Raw genomic sequence first — 24,239 nt, 5'->3', positions numbered from 1 at the left:
TATTATCCTTTAAAGGAAAATTCAGTGATTAATGCGAACACCTTAGGTAACTTAAGGGCTAGATCAGTGGTTCCCAACTTTTTTCGTCTGGCAGGCACCAGACGACGACTCACGGAGGACCGTGGTGGTGGACGAGCATCCGCCATGCCGCCGACAAGCAGTGTCATCCAGAGGCGTCGCCGCTGAAATGCCGCCGAAAATTGGCGGCATTTCGGCAGCGACACCTATTGACGTTGCCGCTTGTCGGCGGCATTTCGGCGGATGCTCATCTGCCGGCCAGTACGCGGGCACAATGGCGCCCGCGGGCACCGCGTTGGGGACCCCTGGGCTAGATTATCATTGGCCTTATTCAGATTTAGATTCTGGCCATAGGAAGGACAGAAGAGGCTACTCGTCCACTACTTTGAATGAGTGGACAGGGATGGGGAGGAGCCCTGACTGCCCCAATCACTCACTGGCCAAAGTATTATGCCAGGTGTACAGAGGAGGTAAACTGCTCCAAGAAAAGGAGGAGCAGAGAAAGAATTGTGATTCTCTGTTCTGCTCCAGGGTTGGCACAGTGCAAATTTTAAGGTTATGTTAGTCTTAAATGAATATTTTAAAAATATATGAAATTGCAAAATCTGTTTAGAATGCCTGCTGCTGTTTTAATATCTCAATTACTGTCTCCCATTAAGAGCTGCCATTTTACTAATTCATCTCAGCAGGAAGTCCAATTTGCAAACATAGGCTTCAGTTGCAAATGTACTTAAGCACAGTGGGACGTAGGGCAATAGTCATCATCCCATCACATGGAACCATAGGTGCTGCATTTGTAAAATTTTTAGTGGGGCCCAGAGGTCAGGGATGCAAGGGACAGCGCCTCCTATAATTGGAGTCTGGGGGGGTGAAACCCTCCCAATTAGGAGAAAAATACCTGCCATACCTCCAGCATACTTGGTGCATAGGGTCACAGTGCCACTCAAATTTGGCCCAGATACCCCCAATGCCACTCAAATTTGGGGTGTCCCAGTAAGTAACCTGGATCCCCTCTTCTGGTTGCACTCTTGGCTTAAACATTGGTAGGGCTGGGCCTTCTTTCCAGAATATTGGTGGGGCCTGGTCCCCCATGAGCCCATATAGCCCAGCGTCTATGCATGGAAGAATGATTCTCTGCTGAGTTTTCCCTGAATCATAGAATCATAAAAGTATAGGACTGGAAGGGACCTCAAGAGGCCATAGTCCAGTCCCATGCACTCAAGGCAGGATTAGGTAATAATTAGATCATTCCTGACAGATGTTTGTCTAACCTGTTCTTAAAAACCTCCAATGATGGAGATTCCACAACCTCCCTAGGCAATTTGTTCCTGTACTTAACTACCCTTACAGGAAGTCTTTCCTAATGTCCAACCTAAACCTCCCCTGCTACAATTTAAGCCCATTGCTTCTAGTCCTATCCTCAGAGGCTAAGGAGAACAATTTTTCACCCTCTTCTTTCTGTACTTCGTGTCCCCCCTCAGTCTTCTCTTCTCCAGACTAAACAAACCAATTTTTTTTCAATATTTCCTCATAGGTCCTGTTTTCTAGACATTTTTGTTGCTCTCCTCTGGACTTTCTCCAATTTGTCCAGACCTTTCCTGATAGGTGGCGCTCAGAATTGGACACAATACTCCAGTTGAGGCCTAATCAGCATGGAGTAGAATGGAAGAATTACTTCTTGTGTCTTGCTTCCAACATTCCTGCAGAACAATGTTTGCTTTTTTGGCAACAGTGTTACACTGTTGACTCATATTTAGCTTGTGCTCCACTATCACTCCCAGATCCCTTTCCGCAATACTTCTTCCTAGGCAGTCATTTCCCATTTTGTATGTGTGCAACTGATTGTTCCTTCCTAAGTGGAGTACTTTGTGTTTGTCCTTATTGAATTTCATCCTATTTATATCAGATCATTGTCCAATTTGTCCAGATTATTTTGAATTTTAATCTTATCCTCCAAAGTACTTGCAACCCCTCCCACCTTGGTATCATCTGCAAACTTTATAAGTGTACTGTCTATCCTTGAGTGGCACTGCGACCCCATGCACCAGGTATGATGGAAGTATGGCAGGTATTTTCTCCTACTGGGGGTTTTTGCCCCCAGACTGCAATTTAGAGGGCTCTACAGCTTGTACCCCGACCTCTGAGCCCCACCAAAAATTTTATAAGGAATTATTCCTTTTGGGGATCTTAGGAAGAATGTACTATTTTTCTCAATTTATTTCTGCAGTTAGCTAGAAAAATGGATTATAAGTGAAAGTTAGTTTGTGTTTTCATTAGGTGGTAATATGGTTTTAAATTTGTTGTGGACAAAGATGAAGTGGTTGGCTCCTCCCCAGCCCCGTCTCATATCCTGTACTTCTAATCTTATATTAATATGTCATTGTGGCTGTCCTTGAAGGACTGTATATTTCCCATCCTTGTTGAAGTAAAGTGGCCTTTTAGTACTGCAAAATCATTCTTGCTGCCTTCTGTCCTTGAAGATTGTAGTCCACAGATACTTGGCTCTGGACCAGTTCGTATATGACCAGAAATAGAAAGCAGGCACATAAATTGTGTGTAGACAGAAATTTGGCTTCTTGTTTGAATATTACAGTGGAAGGAACTATAATGTTCAGGGAATAATTTTTGCCTTTGAATGGCATGTGCTAAAGATCTGAAAGAAATTAAATTCTGTTGGAAATATTAAAAAATTACTGTTTTATAAGTTTCATTGTGATGAGGTAGACAGAAATATCATCCCACTGCAGCAAGTAACAGTTAAGGGACAGGCTTGTCATGTGTATTTACATAATTATGCCACCTCTGACTGAATAAAAATTTGGGAGACTGTCGAGAATCCCAGACTGAGAGAGCAGAACGAAAATTTGAAAATCTGAAAATATTCCAGAGGAAAACATTTTTGAGGTTGCTGTACTCTAAATGGGGAAGCAGGCAATAAAGAGTTTTTCAGCAATGCTTAAAATTATGCTGTAAATATTAAAATGGAATAAATCGGACATGAAAAAACCATCATGTGGTGAAGAAATCTGCAGGTAGGATTTAGAAAGTTGGAAAGAGACTTGTCTGTTAGAATATTGAAGAAAAATGGAGAACCATATCCCTAGCATATTTTTTCATAATGTAGCTGAACATCTAATACGAATCAGCCTAATAATACAGATTTCCAAGATACATTCAGTTTGTGCATTAATTTTGGACTTTCATTTGTTTTCTACTTTCATATTTTATATTGTGTTAAGGACTGCAGTGCAGTAGAACAGGAAAATGTATCCCAAGCATAGTTGAATCCCTAAACACTACTTTCTGGCTATATGTGTAACTTTCAACACCTCTGCCATCTGTATTACTGATCCCTGCTTTAGGTTTAAATCCTTCTAATCAACTTGCAAATCATTGAGAAATGTGAAAACTTTCCTGGGGCTGGACAGGAGATTTCTGATTTTGCTAATATCTGTTGCTTCACCCCATTGAGATTTTGGCAGAACTGTATTCATAACAGGCCTTTCTGAAGGATGAAAGTGAAGAACGTATTGTGGTACACCCTAGTGCCCAATCACTACTTGTTAACCAGGAAAATGGGGTCCTCCCTGAATAGAACATGAAGAACTGTGTATGTATTAAAAAGCAGTATTAACCAGGTCTACTATTTTCGGGAGCTAGGATACAGAATTTTTAGCTCAAAGAAAATACTACAATACAGTTTTTATATATTCCCAGGCACAACGTACATGAAAATAGTTAAGGTTGCAAATACATATCAATTAAGAAAAACAATTGTTACAGTATTTCTACTATTTTAAAACAACAACAAGCACATATTTGAAAGCCTGGAAATCTAAATTAAGAATAAAGTTCTAGGGGCAGATCCTCAGCTGGTGTAAATTGTCATAGTTCCATTGAAGTCAATAGATCTATGGCAGTTTTCAGCTGCTGAGAATCTATTCCTTTAGGTTACACAAACAACCTTAACTCTGGCCCCACATCAATACTCATCTTTGCCTGTCCAACAACAGCTTGTTTACACCCAACTACCAAAATGCCATACCACAGTGTCATAACATTTCTAATATGGATCACAAACCCTCTGCTGCAAACCATCTCCCATTCGTCACATATGAGCCACAAACCGAAATGCAAGCACTCCTCAACTTCAATACTTAAGTTTTACATTCTCATAACATTTCATATAAATATCATATAGTAGCATAACTAAACCAAGCATTTTGTTACATTTATTAATCTTATGCTTTCTCAAAAATTCTCCTCTGGCAGAAATTTCTCTACACAAGAAATTTCAGGTGGAAAGAATTTGTTTTGAGGAAGTAGTAAGGTGAGGGGACAAAACTGGGCTGACGATGGAAAGCTGGTTATTGTGTAACCTTTCTTATGGAGTCACTTCAGCAACTTTATAAGAAAGTGCAGACTGCATCGCCATATATATCTGAAACTCACCTGACTCTCCATTCATACTGGCTGCTTTTATTCTTCCCTCACTGTAAGTTGGCGCCAATAATTATTACTGAGATATTTTCAGTGTTACATTTCTGTTTACATTTATAATTTTTCCTTTTCTGCCTCTGAGAGACACTATACCCATCTGTGCAAAATGTTCTCTCTTGTCTCTGCTTTTGATGAAGGACCCTATTTAAATAAAAAAAATGAAGGGCCCTATTTAAATAAACAAAACGTGCCCCTGTGCCCAGCCCACCCTGGCCTGGGGCTGGCAAGACAGGCGCTCAGGGCATCAGTGATCAGGGTCAGGCCAGGCCTGCAGCCTCGGCGGGTCTCCTGGCTGCAGGGTAACTGCATTGTTGGTGCTTTCGGGGGGTGCCCTTGTTGGTTGTTTGCCTAATTTAATAGAGGGGAGCGTGTCAGGCCACCGGTGCAGAAGCACGCATGGGCACACCGGTGTGGGCATTTTTCTCTCCCGTNTGAAGCCGGTAGCGCTCGGGCAGCCCTTTCCCCGTGGCTGGGAGTGGGAGGGAGGAGGGGGTGGAGTTAGGGCAGGGAAGGGGCGGAGTTGGGGCTGGGGTGGGGAAATGGGCGGGGCCAGGGCCCGTGGAGGGTCCTCTTTTTTTATTTAATAGATATGGTAACCCTACTTTTAGAGTGAGGCTACATTAATAACCAGTTAACCCTTGAGGGCTCAGCCAAATGCTAGTTCATCATTTAGCAGTAAGGTATTTCCTGGGAAATATCCCACCCTCTGACTTCACCCCAGCTTCACAATCATCATTGCTGTGTGCCAGTATTAAATTGTTTGTTTAAAACTTATACTGCTTGTGTGTGTGTGTGTGTGTGTGTGTGTGTGTATATATATATAGAGAGAGAGAGTCTTTTGTCTGGTGAAAAAAATTTCCCTGGAACCTAACCCCCTCATTTACATTAAATCTTATGGGGAAATTGGATTTGCTTAGCATTGTTTCACTTAAAGTCACATTTTTCAGGAACATAACTACAACGTTAAGTGAGGAGTTACTCTATTTTAAATACTCATCACTCAGAAGGAAATTCAGAGAAGAATACATGGGTTGTGAATGAACATGTACATTACAGGGGGGACTGGTAGCAACTACTATAGTTAAGATTTGCCAGTTATTTCTATTCGCAACCCCCAGCTCATAACTTGCTGAAAAATTAACCATTTGAGCTACAGTTTTGCAGGCATAGTCTCTACCAAAACTTTTCTAAAATAAAGTTTGGGCCAAAATTGTTCACTTTTTTGAGTATAAGGAGAATGAAAACTACAATTTCCCCTTCATAAAGAAATTCTTGTGACCTTTTTTGAACTTTGGGAAAGAAAGATAACTGTAATTTGATAGGGAAATAACCATCCCAAAAGAGAAGCATTTGAATGTTTTGGTGAAAAATTGACCATTTTTTGAGCCTTTTAATGGCCCTTTTGCACATGCATAGTACAATTGGTATAGATTTTTTAAACCCTTTTTTTTTGCCAATAATCTAAACATGTGCAGATGAACTGAATATTTGCTCACTGCACGTGCCTCGCTTAGCTAAATATTCAACTTCTGAGTCCTCTGAATTATTCCAAAGCCAGCCTAGACCATTTTCTGGATCTGAGAAAACCAGACAGACCCAGCAAAGTAGATTCTCCTGCACCTGCTGCATTCCCCTCCAAAATGGCTGTTTATTCTGTTCTAACTTTGAGGTTTCATTTTGAATAATTATGAATAGTTAAGAATAGTTAACACAGTTATTTTACACCTTGCCATTTCCAAGCAAACATGAATTGATGGGCTAATTATTATGTGCAGAGGTGTTCATTAGACATAAACTCTTATTTTACCTATTAATTTATACTCTGTTAGTGAAACAATATGATTACTCAGTTCAATCAAAGATTTCTATTCATTAATTCTAAAGAACATTTCTCTCTTCAATCTTCTATGCTAGTTCTGATATGTGCATATAGTTCTTCCCTGCTAATAGCTGAAGACAATACCATTGAGCCTTTTTGTTGACACCATCCTCCTATATATAAAAAGTTTCCAGCTGCCAGAGCTCAGTTGTTTCTGTTTCCAGCAATTGGAGGATATAGTACTCTTATCAGCTGGATCTGATGCTGTTCACCCAAGGGTACTGAAAGAATTAGTTGAAGAATTCTCTGCGCCACTGGCAATAATATTTACGTACTTATGGATGACAGGAGAGGTCCCAGAAGACTGGAGAAGGGCTAATGTAATGCCCATTTATAAAAGGGGGAAAAAGGAGGAGCTGGGGAACTAGAGACCAGTCAGCTTGACTTCAATACCTGGGAAGCTACTAGAGCGATGTATAAAACATTCAGTTTGCGAATACCCGGAGGATGAAGGGGTGATCACTGGAACAAATCATGCAAAACCAGCTTGGTTTCCTTCTTTGACAGGGCAACTGATTTGGTGGATGGGGGAATGTGTTGGACATAATATACCTGGACTTCATCAAGGCTTTTGATACAGTCCCATATGCCATTCTGATAAGTAAGCTGAAGAAATGCAGGCTCGACAGAACTCCCACTAAGTGGATACATAATTGGTTTAAACAACTGCAAACAAAGAGTAACTATTAATGGAATCAGGTTGTTGGGTTGGAAGGATGTCTCAAGTGGGATTCCACAGGGATCTGATCAAGTTTGCAGGTGACACAAAGCTAGGGAGGCTGCCAACACTTTGGAGGATAGAGCTAAAATTCAGAGGGATCTTGCTAAAATTCAGAGGGATCTTGCTAAATTGGAGAACCGGGCTATAGACAACAAAGTGAAATTCAACAAAGACAAACGTAAGGTGCTACACTTAGGGGGAAAAAATCAAATGCACAAATACAGAATTGGGGGAAACTGGCTTGGTAGCAGCACAGCTAAGAAGGATCTGGGAGTTGTCGTGGATCACCACCTCAACATGAGTCAGCAATGCGATGGTGTTGCAAAAAAAGCAAATGCAATTTTAGGTTGCATTAACAGAGACATAGCATGAAAACCATGGGAAGTGATAGTACTGCTCTACTTGGTGCTGGTTAGGCCTCAGCTGAAGAACTGTCCAGTTTTGGTCACCAGTGTATAGAAAGGATGTAGAGAAACTGGAAAGGATCCAGAGGCGAGTGACAAAGATGATCAAAGGGATGGAATGCAACCCATATGAGCAAAGTCTGAAGGAAATGGGTCTGTTTAGTTTGGAAAAGAGGAGATTAAGGGGGATATGATTGTGGTCTTCAAATACTTGAAAGGCTGCAATAAAAAAGACGGAGAAATGTTCTTCTTTTGCCACAAAAGGCAATGATTTCAAACTACAGCATAGCAGATTTAGATTAAATCTCAGGAAAATTTTCCTAACTGGTAAGAACAGTAGGACAATGGAACAGACTGCCTAGGGAGGCTATGGAAGCTTCTTCACTGGAGGTTTTCAAAAGGAGGCTGGATAGCCATCTGCCTTGGATGGTTTAGACACAACAAATCCTGCACTTTGGCAGGGGTTAGACTAAGATGATCCTTGCGGTCCCTTCTAACTCTAGAACTGTATGATTGGATAAAAGGAAATTCTCTAGCAAGTGGTCTGCCAAACTCACTATGATTTAATTGCTTGTTTAAGTTAAAATACCTTTTCCAAGATCATTTTTTTATGTTTGTAGATTATGTTCAATCCCTGGAAGAGGAAATAAGAAAGTTAAAGCATAAATACTGGATAATGGAAGAGCAACTAGAAAAGGCATTTAAATTTTCCAGAAAATCATCTGCTCCATCCCATGACCCATCCAGCACTCAGCACCACTCAGCTCCACCCAGCACTCAGCTCCACACCCACAATTTCCAGGAAACTAATGGTAAGAGAAACAAGTTTTAGCATTAATCTCAACTAGGATCCAGTTGGTGCCTCCCTGCCATGTGGCCTTGTAGGAGAACTGCAAAGGAGAACCAGCCTCAGACTCCTGCTGGTAGGAGCAGAAGCAGCCAAAGCATACTTTTGGCACTCTTGACATTCCAGTTAAAACTGCGGAATGTTCTCAGACTTTTTCTCTGCCCTGTGCTGATTGGCTGTTTGCTCCAACCTACTACTCCTCCATCCCCTCCCTCACATCCTCCTCACTTCTGCTTCACTCCACACCTGCCCTTCCTGCCCCCTGCAGTAGTCATATCATATAATTTAATTTTCTGGGAATTTAGCAGTGTTTATTTAAAAAATTAATAAACAGCCAAAGAGGAGTCTAAAAAATTAACTTCACAGTTTTCTAGGTGAATATCAGCGTTAATATTGGGGAACAGGAAGAGAGAAAAAAGCAACAGAGAGAAAAGTAAGAGTTTATTGTTTATGAAATCATTATCTCTAATGCCTGTTGGGCAAATAAAACTTATTTTTAAAACAAAAATAGTTTACTTTGGGTGACTTTTACAGTTACACTGAGGCCTCTTGTATCAAATGTAAATTCCAAAAGTCCTAGGGAGTGTAGGAAAAGTGTCTTTTCCAAGGCTTGTTCTCCTGAAGTCTTGGACATATCCCTGGACCCAGCTTCTCACACAGGCTATCACTGGGTTCTGTGGGTGGTGAGTAAGGGGTGCCCAGTGAGAAGAGGGAAGGTCCCCAATACTCATGGATCCCAAAATCATCTTTCCTGTCACAGAGGTGGGACACAGGGGCAGGGAGTCAGGAGAGAGCAGTTCCCAGTCACTGGTTTGCAAACAGCAGGGGGGCTGCCATTACCCTCCTCCCCACATCGTGTGCTCTCCAGGTCTACTCCTCAGGGCCACAGGGAGATAGAACAACTGTTCCTGGCCCAGGGGCAGGCAGGAGCTCTGTCTGGTGGTGCAGTGGATGGAGTTTTGTGCTCTGGGGCTCCTCTCCAGACAATGACATGTCTCCAGACAGAGCTGCTCATGGGAATTATCACAGAAAGGGGAAATGGGGGGTGGGGTGGCAGGGAGAGGGGTGTCTGTGGGGGCTAGGGGTACCTGATTCGGTGGCAGGGGGAGGAGGTGTCAGATGGGGGAAGGGGTGCCCAGCATTCATGGGGGGGAAGTTGGGGAGGGAGGTACCTGGTGGGTGGGAGTGGTAGATAGGGGAAGTGGACTGGTGGAGAGAGATGGGCTTCCTGGCATGCATAGGGGGGAGGGGGTCTGGAAGTGGGGAGGGAGACAGAGATTGGGGGAGCAGACAGGAGTCTTTGCCCTGGGCCGTGCTGAACGGCTTGGGTCAGGAGGGGGCCAGTACTCACCAGGTGCAGCCTTCCACTCCTTGTAGCCTACCATTGCAGCAGTCAGTGATCTCAGCAGGCTCCTTGCCCATCTTGCGCAGCTGCAATGGTCACCAACTGGCACTTACCCTCCCCCGTGCAGGTGCACTGTGCTTTCTGCTATGAGGTCTGCAAACAGGCCTGGGGAGTTTGAGCAGGTACAAAATCCAGGTAGAAAATGGAAAAATCTGAATACTGGATTTTTCAAAATCTACATTTTTTTTGGAAGATTTATGGTAAAACCTGAAAACAAAGGGCACTACTTATAACGATGACACTCTTTCTAGTCTAATAGTATCTCCGGAGGATATTAAAGAACTGCTATTAAAGTAGAAATTTTAAAATCAGCAGGTTCAGATAATATGCATCCAGCTGATTATCCACTGAATCTTTTTCAGAGTCACGGATTCCCAGGATAGAGTTGGCCATATTTATAGGATGATCTACATTCTTTGTTGCTAGATGTATACATTTACATTTGGCCATATAAAAACACATACTGTTTGCCTGTACCAAGCGATCCAGATCGCTATCAGTGACATATCCTCTTTATTTTTTTCCACTTCTTCAATCTTTGTGTCATCTGCAAACTTTATCAGTGTTGATTTTGTTTTCTGATTAAAATGTTTAATAGTGTAGGGTCAAGAACCGATCCCTGAGGGACCCCACTAAAAGAAACACCCGTTCAATGATGATTGTCGATTTACAGTTACATTTAGAGACCTATCAGTTAGCCAGCTTTTACTCTATTTAATGTATGCCATGTTGATTTTGTATTCTAGTTTCTTAATCAAAATGTTATGTAGCACCAAGTCAAATGCCATTACAGAAGTCTAAGAATATTTTATTTGCATTATTACTTTGATCAATCACATTTGTAATCTCATCATAAAAAGATATCACATTAGCGTGACAGGAGCTATTTTCCATAAATCCATGTTTATTGGCATTAATTATATTACTCTCTCTTAATTAATTAAAAAATATATATGGAGATATACCTATCTCATAGAACTGGAAGGGACCCTGAAAGGTTGTTGAGTCCAGCCCCCTGCCTTCACTAGCAAGTACTGATTTTGCCCCAGATCCCTAAGTGGCCCCTTCAAGGACTGAACTCACAACCCTGGGTTTAGTAGGCCAGTGTGCAAACCACTGAGCTATCCCTCCCCCCCATATGAGTTATATCAGCTGTTCTGTTGTTTTGCCCAGGATCAATGTCAGGCTGACAGTCCTATAATTTCCTGAGTTGTCGAGTCCACCCTTTTAAAATATTGGCACAACATTATTTTTTTTCTAATCTTCTGGAAAAAGTGTTCCAAGGGTTATTGAAAATAAATATGCTGACTCTAAGGGTACGTTTATACTTACCTGCTGGTTCGGCGGCAAGCAATCGATCTTCTGGGATCGATTTATCGCGTCTTGTCTAGACGCGATAAATCAATCCCGGAAGTGCTCGCTGTCGACACCGGTAATCCTGCTCCGCAAGAGGAGTAAGCGGAGTTGACGTGGGAGCCTGCCTGCCGCGTGTGGACCCGCGGTAAGTACCTTTAAGTTCGAAATAAGATACTTCGACTTCAGCTACGTTATTCACGTAGCTGAAGTCAAAGTATCTTAGTTTGAACTAGGGACTTAGTGTGGACCAGCCCTAAGGCTACCATCTCCTAATCATCCTATTTACATTTGGAACTAATTTTGGAATGTGAATACCAGGTGCCCAAGATTATTTCCGCCGATGTAGCACACTTTAAACAAAGTTATTGAGAGGTGAATGCTCATGATTTATGAAGCATGAGCCCTGTTGTATTATCTGGAAGTATTTCTGTCTATCAAAGACAAATAATAACCATATACTGTTAAGTTACCCTACTGTATCTGCATGTTCAAGACTGTCTACTATAAAATATTCATTACCTCTGCTGGAACAATATACCTGTGTTGAAATCAGACCAGATAGTTGCTATTTAAATCCCTCAAATAAAAGATTCTTGATCCATGGTGTAGTTCTTGTAGGTGCTAATATGTTATGGTGTTTTTTTGCTTTATTTACCTTTTTTCTTTCAGGTGCATTTTGTGCTCATGAAGTTTTCTCTGGAGCTCCTTTGAAGAAGCTGGAAGCCAGAACAGCACACTTGGACTCCATGGTAACACAGCACATACAAAAGGTATGAAGAATCTTGAGCTACCCAAAGCTGTTATCTTTGCTATTTTATATATTTTTGTGGGTAAAATGTTCAGTATATGGAGCAAGATCTGTCGCACAGGCTGGCCTTTACAAAGGTGTCAGGGACTGGCCTACTGTGATAGATTCCTGTAAGGGAGAATGAGCCAATTCAGATCTACCTGGAAGTAATTAGATCTGTAGGTGGCTGGTTGGGTACTAAGCCTGCTAAAGGATTACCAGGGCTCAGCTGAGGTGGTCCCTAGAGACAGGAAGCTCCTGAGCAGAAGTACTCCCACAAGAGCGAAGCAGGAGAGCTCAGCAGAGCAGGGGCCTGGAAGGTGTGCTGTGGGGGACGGAGAACTCCTGAACGGTGGCAGGAAGCCCAGCCTGTTAGGAGCTATATGCTGAGCTGCAGCTGACAGATCTCCACAGACCTCTGGCACCAGCAAAAGATTCTCCTCACATAACTGGCAAGAGGCCTGACTCCAGGGAAGGTACTGAGCCAAGAGAACCCTGTTGGAGGGGAGTAGCGGCCCCTGGTTGGAACAGATAATCTAAGATTGACTCTGTTGCCCAGCTAGGATGCCGAGGTGAAGGTTTTCTTGTATTTTCATTAGGCCTTCAGAAGGGGCCTTGTTCACTATGTAAAGCCTTGTTTAACTTATTGATGATGTATGGGAAAACTGAGGCTTGGTCCACTTGGGGTGCTATAGGGCAGGTACACCCTGTGACATCCTCCATCTGGCTAATCAGTGCTGTCCAAGACTGGAGAGGAAATAAAGGTGGCTTTAAGCCAACTTTATGTTCCTCCAGTCCTGGGGCAAGCTGGTGTCTGGTACTGTCCCTGGTTCACGTCCTTTCTTGATGTTTACACTTTTCAGATATTTTGTCATGCCTACTACCTTTTGTTGTTGCTTGTCTAAACTATGCAGATCTCACTCTTTTAGTCTTTCCTCATAAATTGATTCTTCCATCCCCCAATAATTTTTATTGCTCTTTTCTGAACTCCCACAAATATTTCAATATCTTTCCTGTAATGAGACACACAGACTTGAATGCAGTATTTTAGGTGTGATCTCACCAGAGTCCTAGAAAGAAAGCAGAACTATTATGTTGATGTTTCATAATGTGTGATGGTTTTTATATGCAATTCAAACTACATTCATTGTTTTTTTTACAACTATATCACTTTGATAAACTCATGTCTGATTTGCTGTCCGCTAGAGCCATAAAACTGCTTAAAAGAGTAAAAAACATGCCTTAATGGATAGACTTAAGGAGCTCACTTAGCTTAACAAAGAGAATGTTAAAGGGTGGTCTCTGTCTCTCCCTCTCTCCCCCGCCGCAGCAGCTCCCGAGCTGGGGCTCGGAAGGAGGACTGTCTCTCCCTGGCAGCCACAGCCCTGGAGCTGGGGAAAGTCATCTCTTTCTCTGGCTGCCGCAGCCCTGCACATCCCAAATTCACCCCACCCGCTCTTCTCACCCACTGCCCCCTACCACCTATTCCCTCCAAGGCCACCACCTCACCTTACATGTGTGTCTTCTCCAGGTCCAGGCACCTAATTAGTGAAGCCACACCTTCACAGCTCCACTAATTAGGTGGGTGGCCTGTCAATGTCTTGTGTGCGGCCGCCCAGGCGCACACCTGAGAGGGAACTATCTGTGGACCACCTGAATGGAGCTCGGTCCGCAGACCACAGGTTGAGAATCTCTGATGTAGATCATTTTACTGTCAAGAACTTAGTTTTCATATGTTGAGTGGTTATGCTTCTGATAGTTATGCCCCTTAGGAAGCCACCTGATGTGCTGAGATACCACTGAGTCTACTTGTTCTGCCAGTTTGGGCCCCCTTTAACCTGTCTTGCTGAGCCAGGCAATTAAAGCTGCCTCTAACCCACACAGGCAGGGCCACACCCAGCTGCAGATCACTCTGGGAAGACTCAGTTTAAGGTACTTGCTCCAACACTCTGATGCTCACTCCTTTTAAGGGATACAACCCAAAGCTTTTATGAAATTCGCCCCCTCCCTCAATGTAGAGAGAGGTGTGCACACTTCTTGCCCCCCAGTTAGAAATTACAGAAACTGGGTTTAATAATAAACAAAACAAATTTTATTAACTATAAGAGACAGATTTTAAGTGGTAAAAGGGGTAACAAACAGAACAAAGCAGATTACTGACCAAACGAAATCAAACACGCAAACTAAGCTAGTTTCACTAAAGAAATTGGTTACAAATAATATTTCTCACCTTAGATGTTGTTGCAGGCAGGTTGCAAAGTTTCTGTGATTCAGAGTTCCAGTTACATTCCTTTTCAGACTGGACCGCTGTCTCAGTCTGGACTCCCCCTTTGCCTTCCCTTCAGGTGGCGTTTGCAGTCTTTCTTCTTGGGCAGACAGCCATGGAGAGGAGTCCAGTTTGCCTTCCTCCCCACCCTTAAATAGGATTTACTTAAGGCAGGATTCCTTTGTTTCCCATACTTGATCCCCCTTCCCTTACAGTGGAAAGTTATAAGAAGTCCCAGGAAATGTTTTAGTATCAGGTTACAAGACCACCTGACTCTGTAGTATCACAGCGTCCATGAGTCAGTGGCAGTATGGAATGTCCACAGGAAAGCCAAGCTTTTCACAGTCCATTGTCCTCACTGATGGGCCATCCACCCTGTCTGGATTTTCCATTGTTGTACCTGAAGTGTTAGCAGTTGGCGTCACCCAAAGTAGCATAGTTGAAATACAGATACTTAGTCAATATTCCTAACTTCAGATACAGAAATGATACAAGCATACAAATTGGATAATCATATTCAGTAAATCATAACCTTTCCAATGATATCTCGCATGAGCCATTTTGCATAAAGTATATATCAGTTATGTCATATTCATATTATAAGCATATTTTCATAAAGAATATGGAATGACACATCACAATGCTGTACTTCTATATAATATGTTTTCCAGTTGTGAGCATGAATGGGGGTCAATTTTATGGATTTGCTAAGTTGCCAGTTAGATTTTAAAGCTGAAATCTAACAGACTAGACTTGCCAATTTGATAAGTGTTTATGGTCACTATTGTGATGGAATTTAATCAGGATAACCCATTTTTATTGAGTTCAGGGAGAATTAGGGTATGTCTTAACTACCAGTGTGAAAGCGCTGCCACGGCAGCGCTTTAACGTGGCTGTGTAGTCGCAGCACCAGCGCCAGCAGTGGGAGAGAGCTCTCCTAGCGCTGTAAAAATAACCCACCCCCACGAGGGGAATAGCTCCCGCGCTGGTGCACTGTCTATACTGCCACTTCACAGCGCTGAAATGTGCATCACTCCAGGGGGTGTTTTTCACACCCCTGAGCGAGAAAGTTTCAGCACTGTAAAGTGGCAGTGTAGACAAGGCCTGAGCTTATTAATTTTAACTCTAGGTTCTTTTCAGGTCAATTTTTACCTTGGACAGTATTTCTTAAATCAGGACACCTAGTGTTTTTAATCAACACTTTATTCATTCATCCAAAAACACATAAGTATATGCACAGTTACATACATCAAATTTTCTAGGTATGTACAGAACACACAAATGCAGTCTCTCAAGCAATTGTCATAGGGTAAGTTTGAGTCTCAGCAGTTATACGATATATCAATACAAATGATCAAGATTCTTATTACATTTTCTTATGCTCATCAATCATCACTTATTTAATACTGCTAACACATTTCTTATTCCAAGAAGTAAGGATGTTTTATTTTAAAGACTCTCTTAAGAGTGAGGTCCCTGCTATTAGAATAGTTTGGTATGGAAAAGTCAAGTTTAAAATGTCAAAAGCAATTACGGAAAGTTGTTATTTAAATCTCTCTTAGGCCGCTTTGCTTGGGCTTACAAAGGAGAGCACGCATGTAGCATTAATTAGTTAAAATCCAAAACATGAGGTCTCACTAAAGAGTGTGGACTCAACAAGAGAACTTTCCGTTATTTATATTCAAGAACAGAAAGAGAAATACAATCTTTGAAATGAAATCGTATAGTTTCTTCTTTGTCCTGTTAACCCTGGAACTGGGTCTTTTCTACACAGCTGGTCCAATTGTTGGTAGCACTTCTGGATTCTGCAGCTTCTATATAAATTCATTCAGCTCTAGGGTCCACATGAGGGCAATCTTCTTATTTTCTATTGGATACTGATTTTCAGGGCACTTTGATTTCAGCTTAGTTTATCTGCTGCTTCCATTGTTATCCAGTAGATGGCAATAGTGTATAAGAAATTTCTTCCATGTTTCTCTGAGTTGGAGGGTTTTCATGTTTGATCAGTTTCAAAAATTTCACGTCAGGATTAGCACACATTATTCATGGAATTCTACCCCTCTCCCATTTTTAAGCAATTTCTCTTAATATTTCAAAGTTATACTCTGGTTATGTGATTATATCTTTCAATATCTTGCATGGATTCTTAAAAATCTCCAGTGATGGAGATTCCACAACCTCCCTAGGCAATTTATTCCACTTCTTAACCACTCTGATAGTTAGGAAGTTTTCCTAATGCGCAACCTAAACTGCCCTTGCTGCAATTTAAGTCCATTGTTTCTAGTCCTATCTTCAGAGGTTAAGAAGAGCAATTTTTCTCCCTCCTCCTTGTAACAAGCTTTTATGTACTTGAAAACTGTTATCCATGTCCCCTCTCAGTCTTCTCTTCTCCAGACTGAACAAACCCAATTTTTTCAATCTTCCCTCATAGGTCATGTTTTCTAGACCTTTAATCATTTTTGTTGCTCTTTTCTGGTCTCTCTCTAATTTGTCCACATTATTCCTGAAATGTGGCACCCAGAACTGGACACAGTATTCCAGTTGAGACCTAATTAGCGCAGAGTAGAGCGGAAGAATTACTTCTTGTGTCTTGCTCACAATACTTCTGCTAATACATCCCAGAATGATGATTGTTTTTTCGGCAACAGTGTTACACTGACTCATATTTAGCTTGTGGTCCACTATGACCCCCAGATCCCTTTCCACATTACTCCTTCCTAGGCAGTCATTTCCCATGTATGTGTGCAACCAATTGTTCCTTCCTAAATGGAGTACTTTGCATTTGTCCTTATTGAATTTCATCCTATTTACTTCAGACCATTCTCCAGTTTGTCCAGATCATTTTGAATTTTAATCCTATCCTCCAAATCACTTGCACCCCCTCCTAGCTTGGTATCATCTGTAAACTTTATAAGTGTACTCACTATACCATTATCTAAATCATTTATGAAGATATTGAACAGAATCAGACCCAGAACTGATCCCTGCAGGACCCCACTCTTTATGTCCTTCCAGCATGACTGTAAACCACTGATAACTACTCTCTGGGAATGGTTTTCTAACCAGTTTTGCACCCACCTTATGTAGCTCCTCCATCTAGATTGCATTTTCCTAGTTTGTTTATGAGAAGGTCATGTGAGACAGTATCAAAAGCTTTACTAAAGTCAAGATATACCACATCTACCGCTTCCCCACTATCCACAAGGCTTGTTACCCTGTCAAAGAAAGCTATCAGGTTGGTTTGACACGATTTGTTCTTGACAAATCCATGCTGACTGTTCCTTATCACCTTATTATCTTCTAGATGTTTGCAAATTGATTGCTTAATTATTTGCTCCACCATTTACCTTGTGCATGTTGGTTCTATCACTAGGCCTTTTATACCAGGCCTCATGTCTCTGGCTCACTCCCTCTCTACTACAATGAGCACTAAGTTTGTGTTCTTCGTTTTCTGGCAGCCTAGGTTGACACACCTGGGGACTGAATGTAGAAGTACTGAGCTCTCACAACTGCAGCTGAAGTCAATGGAAGCTGTGAGTGCTCAGCACCTCCAGCAGTAAGACAGTGTTCTGGAGGAATGAGAACAGAGGGACAGAGTTCTAGACCTGACTCTGCCAGTTATTCACTATGTGGTCTCATGTCAAGTCTTTGACTGAGTTTCTCCATGTGTAAAATGGTGATAATACTGTTCTTCTATCTCAACATTTATTGTGAAGATATATTAATGAATATTTGTGAGGCACTCAAGTACTATGGGGTCTAGTGTCCTGGAAAAGAGCATGGTGAAATAAATCTGTATTAATTGAGACATTGGATAACATGCAGTAAATAAGGCAATGGACATTAATTGAATAATAGGAATAAAAATACTGCTGCCTCATTCCTTGAGCACTGGCCATCCTCTGTTCTGACTAAGACAAATGCTGTGGAAAAAATAGTAGGTGGTCATTTAATTAAAGACTGTGTCAAAATACACATGTCCTATGGGGCAGAATTAAGATTGCATGGACAATCTAAATTTTTCCATTTCCTAACTTTCAAGTGTTTGACTTTGTACCTTAAATAATGTTCTTTTAACATAGATTTTTAGTATGTAAATATAGGCAGTGGTGGTAGTTAAGGTTGCCTAATACTTTCCATTATAAGAACCTGTGTTCAGTTTGTTATAACTGCCTAGCTTTAGCCATTTGGACTGAATTTTTCCTTGTCAGGTGTCTGGGAAAGTTTCAGCAAAAACTGTTGAGGCATTTCCATGTATGAGTTGTCAAGGAGTCCAACTCCTGAGCAAGCCCCACATGCCCAGAAGCAACTCGCCAACTGGTATCCTTTTGTGGCTGGGTGTGGTGGTTGTTTCGGAGAATAACAGCATTCTCACTCTTTGTTTGGGTACAGCAAAGTCAGATACTTTATTCTCTTTAACAGCTGTGTAAAGGAAGAGAATGCACTAGGACACAGGGTCTCCCCCTCCTAGGCAGGTCTCTTCACAGGTAAACAATTACAGCAATCATTTATACCTTTGTTACAGACAATAATAAGCAACAGCTGCATTTTGTTTATACATTGGTCATTCTGATATCTTGTTTTTCTCACTTATGTAGACTCTTAGTCTACATTCCATATTGTCTGCACATTATCTAACATTATCTACACAAAAAAGCAACAGAGGGTCCTGTGGCACCTTTAAGACTAACAGAAGTATTGGGAGCATAAGCTTTCGTGGGTAAGAACCTCACTTCTTCAGATGCAAGTAATGGAAATCTCCAGAGGCAGGTATAAATCAGTCTGGAGATAACGAGGTTAGTTCAATCAGGGAGGGTGAGGTGCTTTGCTAGCAGTTGAGGTATGAACACCAAGGGAGGAGAAACTGCTTCTGTAGTTGGATAGCCATTCACAGTCTTTGTTTAATCCTGATCTGATGGTGTCAAATTTGCAAATGAACTGGAGCTCAGCAGTTTCTCTTTGGAGTCTGGTCCTGAAGTTTTTTTGCTGTAAGATAGCTACCTTAACATCTGCTATTGTGTGGCCAGGGAGGTTGAAGTGTTCTCCTACAGGTTTTTGTATATTGCCATTCCTGATATCTGACTTGTGTCCATTTATCCTCTTGCATAATGACAGTCCAGTTTGGCCAATGTACATCCCGCAAGGATTTGTTCTTGGCCCTGCGCTATTTCACATTCTTATCAATGACCTGGAGCCAGCTCCACTACAGCTATTTCCTTCCCCCTGGGTCTGGCCCGGGCTTAAGCCCCCCGGTGCCCGGCCCGGGCCCTGCTCCCGCTGGAGCCGCCCCAGGCTCTGCCCGCCCCGCTGCGGAGCTGCAGCCTCCAGGCTACAGAACAACGTCCACGTTTCGCTCCAGATCATCCCATCCTCCCAGGGGTCCCCAGTTTTCCTGGAGCAGGGTGTCTTTTAGCCTGCCGTGGGGCCTTAGTCAGCTGCTCCCTCAGCTGGCTCCACTCAGAAGGTTTGGCAGACTTCAGGATAGGCGAGGCTGAGCAGGATATTTCCTACAGTTACTCCTCCAAGCAGTTAAGAACTGCTGCGGCACCCAGCACCATAACTGAGAATAGAGAGACTCTCTCTCCTGTGCTCTCAATGCTTTTCATGCTGGTGCCTGGGCAGCATGAGGAGAAGGAAGCAGCCTGACTTGTTCAAATACAGTGGTATGGAGAAGAGGACTGGAAGGATGTGGAGGGTGCAAGCTGAAGGGACAGAGGTAGCGGAGTAGGATAGGGACAGTTTATGCAGTGATAGGACCAAAAGGGAAAGTGGACAGAATGCGACATGGCAGATTGGAACTGAGTAGAGGCAAAAGGGTCTGTACCTTCCACTGTACCTTGCAGTTACTATATCTGGCAAATTGTGTATCTCCTCCCCTGGTAATGGCTGGTCCACACACAGAATAATTGTTTATTATAGCTGTAAATTACTGTGTTAACTCCAGTCCTACTGATGTCCCATGTAGAGCTCAGTATGCTTCCATATGAATAAATTTCTATTTATTTTGTCAGTTTTGTTTTTTTAAAAACTGAGCAAATTACAAACAACCTTAATTTGCCTCCCTTGTGTATATGTATTATGAAGCAGTCTTTAGTTATATAATCACATACTATCTTTCCTCATGACCCCTGTCTTCTCCAGTGCACTGGATCGAATGTAGTCAGAGAATTAATCAGATGTGGCAAAAATACACTTTGAATGGCAGGGCAGAGAGATGGAAGTGGGAACAGAGTGGGTGCTCTGCATGGGGAATGAGGGGAGTGACTGACACTTGTCCGGGGTCAGAGGAACTGGTTCCAGGCTGGGAAAGGGGATCCTTGCAGTTCATGTTTCTCTCATTAGCGACAGAATGTAGCTGCTCCCAGCCCCAGCCTACCACCCCAGTTCCTATCTGCTCCCTTGGCCTGATCATGGGCACCATGGTGCCCCTCTGGGTCCTACTCTTGTCTTCATCTCCCCATGCATGCATACAGTTTACAGAGCAAATCACATAAGCCAAACTTTTCACAGGTAGCAGCTGTTTATTCCTTATTTGTTGAGTGCATATCTTGAGACACCTGGGTCCTGATTTGCAGAAATGCTGAATATTCACATCAGTAAATTAAGTAAATGGGAGCTGTGCTTTAAACATATAAAGCATTATTAAAAGGCTAAGTACTCTGAATAATCTGGTTCTAGGCGCATCAACTTTGGCATTCAACATTAGTGGACATTTGACAATTTTAGTTTTAATCTCTCTGTGACTTAACTCTCCAACTGTAAAAACGGGGCTAATAGTACCACCTTACCAAATAGGTGTGTTGTAAAAATTAATGTTTGTGAAGAATTTAAGTACTCCAGGGATGAGTGTCATTAAAAAGCCTATGATGAAATTAATAATTCTGTATTCAGTGCAGGGTTCAAATGATGTGCAGTATATAAAGCTTGAGGCCTCACATTGAATGGTGAGGATAAAAGAAATAGTGAATAGCTACCCATTTAGTTAGCCTGATCTATCCAGCCCACTGAATGAGACAGATCCAGTTTTGTAAAAGATTCCAAGGCCTGAAGGAACCATTCTGATCATCTAGTCTGGCCTCCATCATAATGCAACCCATAGAACTTCAACAAAATAATGCCTTTTGAATTGCATAGCTTTAAAAAAAATTCAATCTTGATTTAAAAATTCCCACTGATGGAGAAGCCACCACAACTCTTGGTGAATTGTTCCGGTGATTAATTACTCTGTTAAAATGTATGCATTATGTCCAGTCTGAACAGGTCTAGCTTCAACTTCCAGCTACTGGATTTTGTTACATCTTTGTCTGCTCATTATCAAATATTTAGTCCTCATGTGCAGGTACTTTATAGACTGATTAAATCACCCCTTAACCTTCTCTTTGATAAGCTATAATAGTTTGAGCTCCTTGAGTCTATTGTTATAAGGCATGTTTTCTAATCTTTTAATCATTCTCATGGCTCTTCTCTGAGCCCTCCAATTTATCAATGTTCTTCTTGAATTGTGGATATCAGAACCGGACACAGTACTGTAACAGCAATCGCACCAGTGCCAAATACTGAGGTAAAACAACCTCTATACTCCTACTCGAGATTCTCCTGTTTATGCATCCAACGATCACATTAGTCCTTTTGGCCACAGTGTTCCATTGGGAGTTCATGTTCAGCTGGTTTTCCACCACGACTCCCAAATCTTTTTCGGAGCCACTGCTTCCCAGGATAGAGTCACCCATTTTGTAAGTATGACCCACATTCTTTGTTCCTTTGCTTGTGCCCAGATTGCCAACTGATCTAGGTCTGTATCAGTGGCCCATCTTCTTCATTATTTATCACTACCCCAATTTTTTTGTCATCTTCAGGGGGGAAAAAAATAAAGTGAACTTGTAATTAAAGATTCTCATAATGCATATGCACAGGTGAGCCAAATTAAGGTTGCACAGGTCAACTTAATTCTGTAATTTTCTAACTTTTGAGTGCTTGACTTTGCAACATTAATTTTTAACAGCATTTTTTGGTATGTGATATATTACATCCAAGAATATGACTTTTTTTGTACTGGGGTGTTGCACAAAGAGCTTGCATTTAATTTACTGCCTACTGTGAATTCTCATTCTCAAGATCTTTCTCAGGCTTACTGCTCTCCATTTTATAATTGTGCTTTTTCTTTCCTCCTCCTAGATGTCTGGTATTACATTTACTAGTAATGAATTCCATGTTAGTGTATGAAGACCACTGTTCTAATCTTTTCAGATGGTGATTTAGGCCCTGGCTGAATTTATACCGTAGACTACATTGCTAATGGAAATACTAAAAATGGGCTCCAGTATCGGCTCCAGTTGAAAGTGTTACCATTCAACTATTTTGTTTTGTTGTTGTTGTTTTTGGCTTTTTGTGTGTGTGGGGGGGGGGACGACAACCAACTTCTAAGTAAAATAGTTTGTATCCTACTCTTATCCTTAAATTAAAGGAACTTTTATGCTGTCTCTTTCCCTTTCAGGGTTCAGTGATTAAAGGGCTTCAAGACGAGATTGTAGATCTCAGACAACAATTATCAGGGGTGGAGTCAGGCGATGGCCCCCACCATTGTATAAATTGCTCTGCACAGCAGATGCAGAGTAAACTGAAGGAAGCAGTGAGAAAGATCTCTATTCTGAGCCAAGAAAAGCAACAACTAATTGAAATGGGAAACAGACTTCGAGCAGAACTTGGTGTAGTATCAAAGGAAGGTAAATTCATTCTATATAAGGCTTTTGTTCCTGATGGGAGAGTAAATCACACTGATTTGAGATGTAGAGAGCTAGATGGGCTTGTCTACACTTACCAGGGGATCAATGAGTGGCAATTGATGCATCGCTGGTCAATTTAGTGGGTCTAGTGAAGACCCACTAAATCGACGCAGATCGCTCTCCCATTGACTCCGCTAGATCGAGAAGAGTAGGAGGAGTCAATAGGAGAGTGTCTCCCGTCGACATTGCGTGGTGTGGATCCCATGGTAAGTAGATCTAAACTATGTCGATTTGAGTTACGCTATTCATGTAGCTCAAATTGCATAGCTTAGATCGAATTTCCCCTGTAGTGTAGACAAGGCCTAATGTGAAAGTAAAGTGCGGGGAGCAGGCTGATCCCTGAGACAGTGCATTTCTGTTCCTAATGTGAGAATTAGGTGCCAGTGCAGAGGTGGGCAAACTTTTTTGCCCAATGGCCACATCTGGGAATAGAAATTGTATGGAGGGCCATGAATGCTCAGAAAATTGGGGTTGGGGTGAGGGGCTCTAGTTGGGGGTGCAGGCTCCAGGGTGGGGCCAGAAATTAGGAGTTCAGGGTGAGGGAGGGGGCTCTGGGCTGTGTTGGAGGAGTGGGGTGCAGTGGGGGAAGTGAGGACTCTGGCTGGGGGGATGCAGGCTCTGGGGTGGGGCTGGGGATGAGGAATTTGGGGTACAGGAGGGTGCTCCAGGCTGGGATCGAGGGGTTTGGAGTGTGGGAGGGGGATCAGAGCTGGGGTAGGGGGTTGGGGCATGGGGGGAGGCTCAAGGGTGCAGGCTCCGAGCAGCGCTTACCTCAAGCAGCTCCCGGAAGCACTGTCGTGTCCCTTCTCCGGCTCCTATGTGGAGGCACAGCCAGGCAGCTCTGCACGCTGCCCTGTCTGCAGGCACCGTTCCTGCAGCTCCCATTGGAGCACTGGAGGGGACCATTAGAGCACATAGGAGCCAGAGGGGGGCCATGCTGTGGCTTCCAGGAGCTGCGTGGAGCAGCCCCCGACCCTACTCCCTGTCTGGAGTGCCAGAGCGGGGCGATGCCGCGGCTTCCAGGAGCCATGTGGTGTGGCCCTTGACCCTGCGCTCCAGCTGGAGCACCGGAGCTGGGCAAGTCCCAGACCCCACTCCCCAGCCACTCCCCAGCGGGAGCTCGCAGGCTGGCTTAAAACGGCTTACAGCAGATCTGGCCCACAGGCCATAGTTTGCCCACTCCTGTGCTAGTGGTTGAGAGCAAGTTTGTCCCTAATGCAGAAGATGCTGGGCTAAAACATGACACAGAGTTTGCCAGTCAGTAACTCTTGGA

The 24,239-nt window shown here is 42.7% G+C and overlaps 1 protein-coding gene across 1 annotated transcript in view; it reads left to right on the top strand.

Annotated features, from left to right (window-relative positions):
* CCDC57 (coiled-coil domain containing 57) overlaps nucleotides 1-24,239 on the top strand; it is a 110,775-nt gene that overhangs the window by 45,929 nt on the left and 40,607 nt on the right. The window contains exons 11-14 of the mRNA XM_034789326.1: nucleotides 2,417-2,420; nucleotides 8,103-8,334; nucleotides 11,800-11,900; nucleotides 22,678-22,906. Coding sequence (XP_034645217.1) covers nucleotides 2,417-2,420; nucleotides 8,103-8,334; nucleotides 11,800-11,900; nucleotides 22,678-22,906 — 566 coding nt within the window. The remainder of the gene's footprint in view (nucleotides 1-2,416; nucleotides 2,421-8,102; nucleotides 8,335-11,799; nucleotides 11,901-22,677; nucleotides 22,907-24,239) is intronic.

The sequence above is a fragment of the Trachemys scripta genome, chromosome 14 (genome assembly GCF_013100865.1).
Source record: "Trachemys scripta elegans isolate TJP31775 chromosome 14, CAS_Tse_1.0, whole genome shotgun sequence".
NCBI lineage: Eukaryota > Metazoa > Chordata > Testudines > Emydidae > Trachemys > Trachemys scripta.
Note: the sequence above shows the minus strand (reverse complement) of the source record. Positions and strands in the feature narration are given on the sequence as shown.